The sequence below is a fragment of the Heptranchias perlo genome, chromosome 28 (genome assembly GCF_035084215.1).
Source record: "Heptranchias perlo isolate sHepPer1 chromosome 28, sHepPer1.hap1, whole genome shotgun sequence".
NCBI lineage: Eukaryota > Metazoa > Chordata > Chondrichthyes > Hexanchiformes > Hexanchidae > Heptranchias > Heptranchias perlo.
In genome coordinates, this window is record NC_090352.1 from 25,310,760 (window position 1) to 25,323,153 (window position 12,394).

At 40.1% G+C, this 12,394-nt stretch overlaps 1 protein-coding gene across 1 annotated transcript in view; it reads right to left on the reverse strand.

The window, feature by feature from the left end:
* Window positions 1–12,394, reverse strand: part of phf12b (PHD finger protein 12b) — a 76,142-nt gene that overhangs the window by 32,014 nt on the left and 31,734 nt on the right. Inside the window, exon 5 of the mRNA XM_068008239.1 lies at window positions 1,560–1,680. Within this exon, the coding sequence (XP_067864340.1) occupies window positions 1,560–1,680 (121 nt within the window). The remainder of the gene's footprint in view (window positions 1–1,559; window positions 1,681–12,394) is intronic.

A 12,394-nucleotide genomic window follows, 5' to 3' on the forward strand; every position in this document is an offset into this window, starting at 1 on the left:
CAGGTTCCCTGGTCCAGTGCACTGATGCTGAAATAATTCTAGACGACCAAAGTACTTTTCCTGTAATATTAACCCTCTATTAAAGACAATTTAAAAATAAAACTTTTTAAAACTTCTGTTGGCTCAGTCTTTCCTTCTCCCCATTCTTCCTTTTTTTCCCCAAAAAAGTGTAGTCTATTCAAATTTGTGAGCCCACCCCCCATTATGCAGTTTGAACACAATGTATTTTTGATACATTTCCAAAGCCTCAAAGTCCATTTTGGAGGTGAATCTCTTCAAAACACTGACCCAAGTGGTTGAAGCCAGCCCAAAGGCTGGTTTTTCAGCTAACTGGGGATCATGTCTGTAAAAATCAAATAGTCACGCCACAGATGTGGCCTGGTCAATTTTTTTTACCTTTAAAGTGTCACACTTCAAACCAGAACAGACCAGGAAGTTATCTCGTGGTCAGGGCTGGGTAGGGCAATCAGACCTAGATTAGATCATTCGTTAATTGTGCTCCAAAGGTTGCATTATTTTGCAGATTGTTAGCACTTATTGAACTGTATTTCACAGCATACCCAGTTTCAAAAGGGATCCCGGTATCTGAAGTGAAGAAGCCACTTATCAAGTTTATAAAAATGTGAAAGCTTTTAGAAGTTACTGAGGCACGATGTTAATGTCCACTGAAATAAAATTACAATTCCTTCACTGAAATCATTAGTCAAAATACAGTATTTAAGATTACCATTTCAAAAACAGTCACAGTAAAAAGTCTTAATTTTGTTCAATGCAACATAAGTTACTGATTTATCCACATTTTGATCATTCAGTTGATTTTTTCTTAAAAATAAGGATATATATAAAATTAGCACCTAGCAATCACTGAAATAGTTTCTCTTGGTGGCTCAATGGTGCAGCATGTTGTTTACCTTGAGCACCAATTGGGGGCTGCAGTGTCACACCTGGAATTCTGAAGACAGTAAGGTTGCAACTAGTGCAAAATGGTGGGGTACAGATACTGTGTGGAAGCCAGGCATCACACACCAGAGGGCTTTTTTTAAAAAAAAGTTTCCCGTTGAATCACCTATGGCTGCTTATATGCACCTTTGAGCAGACAAAGTAAAACAGAATGTTGCCTTTCAATCGTTCCAGTTTTCAGAATGCCATCTTTCTTTTTTTTTTGGGGGGGTGGGGAGGGAGAGGAGAAAGGTTGGGGGGGGGGGGGAAAGAGGGAAGAAATGGAACAAAAGAAAAAAAACTGCATCTGCCTAGCATCGTAATAAGACCAGTCAACTATTTACAGTTTGCCAGCTGCATACAGTTTCCTGAGCATTACTGAGTAGCCACAGATTCTTTAACAGGTAGGCTGTCATCATGCAGACACACAACTACATAATTTATAATTGACAAAGGATCTTTGCAAATTTGCACAAAACTTTAAATTATCTAACATTACTGGCATCAAGGTTGAACAAGTCAAGTCTGCGTGCACAATACTGCAGAAAGATTTTTGCTCATGTTCATTTCTATATCTAGGGATTTAGCTGTTTATATGCAAGAAGAAAAATGATCCCCACCTGTTACAAGTGAAGCAAACTTTGACAGGCAATGGGACTAGGCCATTGTGGTCTAGTTCATGCTGTGCCCTCTTCACATTCTTCCCTGTTGTTTCCTCTTTTCTTCTCCTTTTACTGGTACCTGCATAATACAGTTTGTGTCATTATCTGCAGCAAAGATTGGTTTTGATTTACGTGCCTCTTTCTGCCCCCATGGTTAGACTTCTTTTAACTTTTTTGCTCCAACACCACAAACTCCGAGTTGAGACAGCAAGTGGATGGAAGTAGGGATTCCTTCACAGTTCTCCAGCCAGTGTTGTTCCTTCTAAAAGGTAGCAGGAATCTCCCATCCATGACTTGCTACAGGTGACGCAGGATACCAGACACAAATTAGTGTCTCAGCCAGGCATACTTGCAATCAAATTGTAGTACCTGGCTTTGCTGTGACCTGAACCTGAAACCACAGAAATGCACACGAAGTGCCTCCCAATTCAGAAGTGGGCACTTTCCACTCCATTATACAACAAGCAATGCATGTTTAACCTGCAGGCTCAATCCAGAATTTTTTTCCAGAGTGGGGGATGGGGGTGGGGAAAACAAAAGTTGATTTATAAGAATTCCAAAATGAAAAAAATATACTTAACTATACATTTAATGGGAATATTAATGTTCCAGTGATAAACTGGAATGAAAAACAATTGCAAATTTATACCGTACGCTTCATTTTGAGCTCCCACTGCCGGCACCCTCTTACAACCAAACAGGACAGTTAGGTCTGAGCTTCCCTGCATGGCCATCAATCAAAGAGTGCTTTTGCAAGGCCGGGCTATTATTTTCTGGCCCCCAAATAAGCACTGTGTGTCCATTAATAAGTAACACAAAGTGCTTAATTAGCACAGAGCTAATGGAAACTAGCCTATTTGTGACAGTAAAGTTTAAATGTCAGTTAAGGCTTTGGACTTGAATGTGGGGGGCTTGATCAAGAAGTTTGCAAATGATACAAAAATTGGCTGTGTGGTTGATAGTGAGGAGGAAAGCTCTAGACCGGAGGAAGATATCAATGGACTGGTCAGGTGGGCAGAAAAGTGGCAAATGAAATTCAATCCAGAGAAGTGTGAGGGCATTTGGGGAGGGCAAACAAGGCAAGGGAGTACACAATAAATGAGAGGATACTGGGAGGTGTAGAGGAACAAAGAGACCTTGGAGTGCATGTCCACAGATCCCTGAAGGCAGCAGGGCAGGTAGATAAGGTGGGTAAGAAGGCATACGGGATACTTTCCTTTATTAGCCGAGGCATAGAATATAAGAGCAGGGAGGTTATGCTCCAACTCTATAAAACATTGGTTAGGCCACAGCTTGAGTACTACGTACAATTCTGGTCACCACATTACAGGAAAGATGTGATTGCTCTAGAGAGGGTACAGAAGAGATTTATGAGGATGTTGCCAGGGCTGGAGAATTTTAGCTATGAGAAAAGATTGGATAGGCTGGGGTTGTTTTCTTTGGAACAAAGGAGGCTGAGGGGAGATTTAGTTGAAGTACATAAAATTATGACAGGACTAGATAGAGTGGATAGGGATGACCTAGTTCCCTTAGTAGAGGAGTCAATGACCAGGGGGCATAGATTTAAAGTAACTGGTAGAAGGATTTAGAGGGTAGCTGAGGAGAATTTTTTTCACCCAGAGGGTGGTGGGGGTCTGGGACTCACTGCCTGAAAGGGTGGTGGAGGCAGAAACCCTCAACGGATTTAAAAAGTACTTGGACGTGCACTTAAAGTTCTGTAACCTACAGGACTATGGACCAAGTGCTGGAAAGTGGGATTAAGCTGGATATCTCGTTTCCAGTGGCACAGACACGACGGGCCGAATGGCCTCCTTCTGGTCCGTAACTTTCTATGATTCTATGGAGGCTGTGATTCCAACCAATGCCTCTGGTGAAGAGATCAGTACACCACCAGTACAGCTGGTAGGTCACTGCATGCATATTAAGTTTTAGTTGTTCTTTAGGAGCAGTGACCAGAAAGGATTGTGTGGTCAGCCATTTTAATTCCCTCCAATAATACTTCAATGCACTGTCTAATAATCTATAGTCCTTAAGACATTAGCAATGCTCTTAAAATTCTTATTTACATTTATGAAGAATCTTTTCCTCAGTTTTAAAAGGCAAGCACAAAAAATAAGTTCACTTTTAAACATGGTCATTTTTATTTATGAATTTCCGCTTTGTTCTAACTGTATATATACACCTGTTGACATCAAAGTGAGTAAGATGGATTAAAGGAATGTTGAGTGCCCCAACGATTGCCCAGTGCCTAAACACGCTATAGAAATGGCTCGTACAGACTAGGGTGGACCCTAATTCAATTCTTGGTCTGTGCAGAATTAAAATATTTCAACCAGCAGTAGGGGGAGGGCCGTAATTTCTCTCCACGGCTCTGGGCCAGGGGCAGGAATCATGATTCCTATTTCTAATCACTATCTAGTGCAAATGCACATGTGCAGATAGGATTAAGCTTTGTTGCAACAGCCCCCTCAGATGCACAGCCCACTGAAACTTACTGTCCAGACTCATGGACAAAGACACTTAGGCAAGGTATGAGAGCCCTGTTGGCACCCGTGGAACTGTAACCCTTAAAAGCTGCTATCTTTAGGAAGTGAAAGGTAAAGAAAGAAAATCAAAGACTGCATTAGAGGAGGAAAAGAGATAGACCTAGATTTCGGGTATGGGGGTGGGGCTTTCAATAGGCTGTTTTACTTCAACAGTTAAGTTTCTGTTCATAAACAAATGGGCTAAAAGCAAATATGTATGTTCAAAAAGGAACACAAGGTCTAAGTAAAATTCACATTGATTTTGGTGACAGTCCAATATACCGTCAGTGTTAGAAATCTGCATGGTATATTAGAGATGTTGGAAAAATATTAGTTTTCCAGTATTTGGATTTTCAAAGAAGCAGAGAAACCAATGAAGACAACATTTGTTGAGAATATATGAAAGAGTTGGAGTTTAAAGGAGGTCATTAAATGTTTATGGATGCTCAGATACGAAGGGTTTATTCTTGGCAGGTTTTGATGTGAAGTGCATTATGTTTCATGAAAAAAAGTTTCGTTTTTGACTGCAGTTCTATTTGCTTTTGTATTTTGTTTGATAAGTACGCTTTTGAGAAACGCATGTCTATAAAATATCACATTTGTTACTATGTGCTTTTCTTTACATCAAAGCAAAAGCCTGTTAAACACTTTCATGGTTCTGTGCAGACAAAAAATAAATGTTTAGAAAATACCCGAGTTACTGAGGTAACACGGTTATTGTATGGATCAATTACAGACACATATGGATCTCATAACCTTCTGTGAATGATTGATAAGAGAAAGTCACTAAGGTTGGTAAAGTGCACCAGTTCGATTCTTTTAAAATTGAATCTTTTTCTTGTCAATTTTCTCACCCCCCCCCCGCTCCCCAAGGCACTGACTCCTTGCAGGGTTACTGTTCCACAGGTGTCCGCCTGTACCTCACCCAAGTGGCCACTGTGCGAGCCTTGACAAGTGTTGGTGGGCTATGGGATCTCCTGGGTAGGGAAGGAGGATCACAGTCGAGCCTGAATCCATTCCCTCAATGGATACCATAAAGTATATATAATTTCAACTACTGATTAATAATCAGGAAGAGGAACCCTGGTAACTTTCCAGCTACCCCACCCGAGGTCACGTCTAACACCTCTATTACCAACAGGACTGAGATGAGCTAATTAAACAGACTGAGAATTGAACCAGTGAACTTCTACTGGGAAAGCAAGGAAGCCTTTTTTTCAAAAATGTTATGTTATCGAGTTGCCAACAGGACAGTTTCACAATGGAGCCAGGCCAGACATGAAACCAAAACACTACTAAATGTAGAAGCAATCACTGAATGGAGAGACACTTAAGGATTCAAATATATAATTCTCTGAAAGTGTAAGTGCAGGTAGATAAAGCCATAAAAATGCCAAGTAGAATGTTGGGTTTTATAAATAGGGCCAGAGTAGAAGGGTCATGAAGTAATGAGAAATTATGCAAAACATTGGTTAGACCAGTTAGAATAAGGTGTGCCAGTTTGGATGCCTCATTATAGATTGAGCATTAACGCCATACAGAGCATAAACAGATTAAACAGGATGGTGCCAGGAATGGAAAGCTACAGTTATAAGGAGCGACTTGAGATACTGGGATTATTTCCACTGCAACAGAGAATGCTAAGAGGAGATTTAATAGAGCTTTTAAAATTATGAAGAGTTTTGTTAAAGTAAATAGGGCAGACTTTTTTTTATCTGATTGGAAATCAGTACTAAAGGCTCATCAATTTAAAATTACTGAGAATGAGGACAGAGGTTAGGAAAAATGTCTTTACACAGAGGGTTGTTGGAGCATGGAATGCTTTGCCACGGAGTGGCAGAGATCACTGTTCTAAGGGAAATTTGGATAAATGCTTGAATCAGAGGAAGTTGGAGGTTATGGGGAGAAAGCAGGGTAGTGGGATTACTCTTGGATTGCTCTAACAGCTAACGCAGACACGATGAGCCGAATAATCCCTTCCATGCTATAAACGTCTGTGGCTTAATCAGATATATTAATCTGAATTATTTCATGTGGAGATAATAAGCATTTCAATACAGTAATCTGTTGAAATCAGGTAGAATACATTCTAAAACCAATATATGTTGACTACGGCAATAAAAATCTAAAATATATAGTAAGGCTCATTTATCTTGTTAATTGACAGAGGGAATAACTGAATTATAAATTATTTTTTCTAGTCACTAGTCCTTCTTTATCTTCAATGGCTGTCAGCAACTACTGCTACGCCACCAGAACGAAGTATTTCAACATGGGATCATGTGGCTATTTCCTTCCACAGGTATTAGACAAATACAGCTGTTTTGCTTCAAATAAAGTTAGTTGATCATTTTGTTTGCAACACAGTAGAAGTGTTGCCTTCTAACCTGTAATCTCTGTGTTGGTTTGGGGGGGGGGTGAAAAAGAGAAGGACAAACAGAGGTGAAGACAATTATTTTCTTGGTAAGGGGGAAGCACATCTTGCCAAATATAGATATGGTGATATAGAAAATCATCATTCTCTATTCACACTACAGTACATAACTATTTGGTATCGCTGCACAGGCAATACAACAGGACAGAAAAACCACATGAGCCAATGCTGAAACAATCTGGGCATTTAAAAAAAAATAAATTTTAAATACAGATTATCTGAACACTACTCTACTACTGTTTTTCCAAGCCATTCTTTTGTTCGTGAAAATGCAGGTTTAACGAAAGTACCTGATAGTGGCAGCAGCGAGAAAGATTAATCAGAGGGGAGAGAATTCAGCCAATACTTTTTCCATGTATTTCCCAGCAACCGAAGACACATTAGCCTAAAAATGTTGCTTTATACCCCCTCTCAATCAAGGAAAGTTGAAAAGAGGTCTTGACTAAAAACGGGCAGAGAAATAACATGGTCCGGCGGGGAGAATTGCTACAAGTGCACACGATAAGTCGGTACAAAGCAATCCATCTGCCTCCTTGTGCTATGCATCATTCCTCAGTCTCATCGCATAGCACTCTTTAAACCTGTAACTAAACATCCTCCAACATAGAATGCCACTTATGGTATCATGATACATTTAGAAAAGTTATCACTGCATGAATTAAAATCACAGGATGTAGTGAAACCACAGAATACCTCTGTCTAATAAAACAAATCTGCTGCAGAAATCCTACTACTGCTCCCAAAATGTTATGTATTTGACCCACTTGGGCTCCTAACTCTGAGCACTGAACAAGCATTTTGTAGCACAGCCAAAAAATTCCCATCTTCCTTCTCTGCAGCTGCACTGTAAATGAATTATTCCTTAATAGGAATATTATTTCAGAAAAGATGGTTTAGAAATGAGATGGAAAATACTACAGTTTAATCCATATATCTGTAATTCCAATAAAAATGTTCACTGTGCTGCAATTTGCTATTGCAAATTTGTTGTTTTAAATCTGTGCACACTTTTGGTATAAAACAGGATTCTCCAGCATTGCTAATTGTTTTACAGCATCAAAAAATAGCTAATAGGGGGGCAGGGTAGTTGCAAACAATTTTGACCATCAATACGCACAAAACAATTACAGATTATAAGCAACAATCCCATTCCACGATAGGGCCAGTTTGCCAGTGTTCAGACTGCTACTAAAAAAGTATCCGAAGGCGCGAGTCTGGATTCAATGAATCTAGTTGCCACATATGATCCCTTTATAAAAAGAGTAGAATTATTAACCCATTTAAGTACATACACGCCATGAGGTCAGTAATTCCATCGAACACTCTTCCCCTGCTTACTGCTCTCCACTGTCCAGCTTGTCAGCAGCAACACAAATTCAAATAACTGCAACTGATCTGAAAAGGGTCCTACTGGGTTTTCGGAACATAACTACAACACCCCAAAAATGCACCAAAGCTTTATATTCATGGCCTTGCACACCTCTATTGTAATCTGAATACCCGCAAAAGATCACTGTGTGGAGTGCACTCTGACTGGACTGGTATGCCCAGAAGTTAACATTGCTAGTCTAATGCCAGCGTCACTACCTGTTTTTCCCAAGTGTTTAATATATTGTAGTATATGTCATGTTTATTTGCTGTAGATGCTTCAAGAACTGTATTATACTAAAACTGTCCTCTTGGCCTTTGATCTGACCTTGCAGTGACACCAATATATATGAAATTCTGTAATATTCTTACATTACATACAGCTGAAGACTACCCTACCAATTCTGGATCAGCCCTTTTGAAATTCGTTCCCTCTGATAAAGGAAGACTCAATTCCCACTGACTTACAACTGCACAATGCTGAAGTTGATCAGTGCTGATGCTGTGCAGGCGAGTAACCAATAAATAATTACTATAAAAATAATAAATAAGGCCATTCTTGTGTGTAGTTTCCCAGGCTGCAATTGAAAGAGGTATCATTGTGAAAACACACTGCAAGTCATCTCAAATCATTGACAATGATAAGGGATTCCTTACCCCCATTAAAAGCTTCCATGTGACAAACAGGAACCCTGCAGCTGCTGAACTTAATCCAGTATTCATTTCTTTAGCATGGATGTATCCAAAGTGGACGAAGTTTCCTTTTGAATATTCAGTGTGAATATAGGAGCCAGGAATTACATGTTCTTTTTGAGACTCATTAGCATGCCATTTAACAGAGGGCATGGTTATTTTGGAATATAAACTAATTTTTGCGAGGAACTTCTACTCTAACACACTGGTGGGTATACCAGTTTTATACCGCAGCATGTTTTACAAGGGAAGGCTGGATAAATGCAAACCTGACTCAAATATGACATCTTGGGAAACCACTCCTTGGACGTGGGAGCGGTGCCAGAGGACTGGAGGATTACATAGGTTACACCCCTATTCAAAAAAGGGGAGAGGGATAAACCTGTTAACTACAGGCCAATCAGTCTAATGTCTGTGGTAGGAAAACTACGGAGACCAGTGTCAAGAACAAAATTAATTCTCACTTGGAGAAGCATGGGTTAATAAGGGACAGCCGGCATGGATTTGTTAAAGGCAAGTTGTGTCTGACTAACCTAATTGAGTTCTTTGATGAAGTATCAGAGAAGGTTGATGAAGGAAGTGCAGTAGATGTGGTATATATGGACTTTCAAAAGGCATGAGATAAAGTATCACATAACAGACTTATTCAGAAAATAGAAGGACATGGGATTAAAGGGACAGTGGCAACTTGGATACGTAATTGGCTAAGGGATAGGAGGCAGAAAATTGTGGTGAACGGATGTTTTTCTGACTGGAGAGAAGTATGCAGTGGGGTTCCCCAGGGATCGATATCAGGACCTTTGCTTTTGTTTTATTTAAATGATACGGGCATAGGGAGTACAATTCCAAATTTTGCAGATGATTCAAAACTTGGCAACTTAGTAAATAGAGAGGAGGATAGCAGCAGACTTCAGACTGACAGACTGGTGAAATGGGCAGACACATGACAGATGCAATTTAATGCGGATAAGTGTAAATCAATGCACTTTGGGAGGAACAACATGGAGAGGCAGTATAATCTAAATGGTACCATTTTGAGTGAGTGCAAGAGCAGAGGGTCCTGGGGGTGCATATTCATAAATTTTTAAAGGTGGCAGGGCAAGTTCATACAGCAGTTAAGAAAGCGTATGGGATACTTGGCTTTGTAAATAGCAGCATTGAATACAAAAACAAGGAAGTCATGCTAAACCGTTACAAATCACAGGTTAGGCCTCAGCTGGAGCATGGTATACAATACAGCGAAGAATGACGAAAAGAATAATAAGGAGGGAGAAATTAGAGTACGAGAGACAGCTAGCTCGAAATATAAAAACAGATAGTAAGAGTTTCTACGGGTATTTAAAAAGGAAAAGAGTAAGTAAGTTGAGCATTGGTCCTCTGGAGAGTGTGTCTGGGGAACTAATAATGAATAAGGAAATGGCGGATGAACGGAGCAGATATTTTGCGTCCGTCTTCACTGTAGTGGAATCAAATAACATGCCAGAAATAATTGTGAATCAAGAGGTGAAAGGGAGGGCGGAACTTAAAACATTTACAATCACCAGGAAAAAGGGTTCTGAAAAAATTAGAACTAAAACCTGAGAAGTCCCCAGGTCCTGACGGACTTCATCCTAGGGTCTTAAAAGAAGTGGTTGCAAAGATAGCAGATGCACTGGTATTAATTTTCCAAAATTCCCTGAATTCTGGAAGAGTCCCATCAGATTGGAAAATAGCAAATGTAACTCCTCTATTCAAGAAAGGAGGGAGACAGAAAGCAGGAAACAGGCCAGTTAGCTTAACATCTGACATAGGTAAATGGTAGAGTCTATTAAAGGAGGTGATAGCAGGGCACTTAGAAAATCTCAATGCAATGTAACTGGCAGAGTCAACACGGCTTTGTGAAAGGGAAATCGTGTTTGACTAATTTATTAGAGTTCTTTGAGGAAGTAACAAGCAACGTGGATTAAGGGGATCCTGTGGATGTGGTGTACTTGGATTTCTTAAAAGAGCTCATATGGTGTAGGGGGTAACATATTAGCATGGATAAAGGATTGGTTAGCAAACAGTAAATAGAGAGTAGGCATAAATGGGTCATTTTCAGGTTGGCAAGATCTAACAAGTGGAGTGCCACAGGGATCAGTGCTGGGGCCTCAATTATTTACAATCTATATCAATGACTTGGATGAAGGGACCGAATGGATGGTTGCTAAATTTGCTGATGGCACCAAGGTAGGTAGGAAAGTAAGTTGTGAAGAGGACGTAAGGAGTCTGCAAAGGGCTCTCCATAGGTTAAGTGAGTGGGCAAAAAATTGGCAGATGAAGTATAATGTGGGAAAAAGTGAACTTGTCCACTTTGGCAGGAGGAATAGAAAAGTAGTATATTATTTAAATGGAGAGAGGTTGCAGAACTCTGAGGGACAGAGGGATCTGGGTGTCCCAGTACATGAATCACAAAACATAAGTATGCAGGTACAGCAAGTGATTAGGAAGGCAAATGGAATGTTGTCATTTATTGCAAGGGGAATGGAATATAAAAGTAGAGATGTTTTGCTACAGTTGTACAGGGCATTGGTGAGATCACATCTCGAATACTGTGTGCAGTTTTGGTCTCCATATTTAAGAAAGGACAAAATTGCTTTAGAGGCGGTTCAGAGAAGGTTCACTCGACTGATTCCTGGGATGAGGGGGTTATCTTATGAGGAAAGGGTGGACAAGTTGGGCCTGTATACATTGGAGTTTAGAAGAATGAGAGGTGATCTTATTGAAACATACAAGATCCTGAGGGGACTTAAAGGGGTAGATGCTGAGAGAATGTTTCCCCTTGTGGGAGAGACTAGAATTAGAGCCCACAGTTTAAAAATAAGGGGTCTCCCATTTAAGGCGGAGAAGAGGAGAACTTTTCTCTCAGAGGGTCGCGAGTCTGTGGAACTCCCTTCCCCAGAGTGGTGGAGGCAGGGTCATTGAATATTATTAAGGCTGAGTTAGATAGATTCTTGATTAACAAAGGAGTCAAAGGTTATAGTAGGTAGATGGGAAAGTAGGGTTGAGGTCAGAATCAGATCAGCCACGATCTTATCAAATGGCAGAGCAGGCTCGAGGGGCCGAATGGCCAACTCCTGCTCTTAATTTGTACGTTCGTAATTCTGGGCACCACACTTTTGGAAGGATGTCAAGGCCTTGGAGAGGGCACAGAGGATGTTTACTAGGATGGTACCAGGGATGATGGACATCAGTTAGGTGGAGAGATTGGAGAAGCTGGGATTGTCCTGCTTCGAGCAGAGAAGGTTACAGGGAGACCTGATAGAGGTATTCAAAATTAGATTGGGCTTTGATACAGTAAATAGTGAGAGACTGTTTCCACTTGCAAGTGGGTTGGTAACCAGAGGTTATAGATTTAAAATAATTGTCGAAAGAACGAGAGGGGAAATGAGGATGCATTTTTTCCACACAGAAATCTGGAACGCACTATAAGAAAGGGTGATGGAAGCAGATTCCATAGGAGCTTTCAAAAGGCAACAGGACATGTACATGAAGAGGACTAATTTGCAGGGTTATTGGGAAAAAGCCATGATTCAATTGTCCAAAATAAAATCCATATACATACAAGACGTGGTTAAACAACACTTGTAATGATGCAAAGTTATTCACAGACCTGAAAAGCTCAATGTGGCAATTATATCCAAATACTTATTTGGAACAATCATCTAATGAGCATTATAATTTGTACAAATGTATACAACCTGCAATTTTTATTGTGCTTGCACTGTATTTGTTATCAGATTGTAAGAATGGTG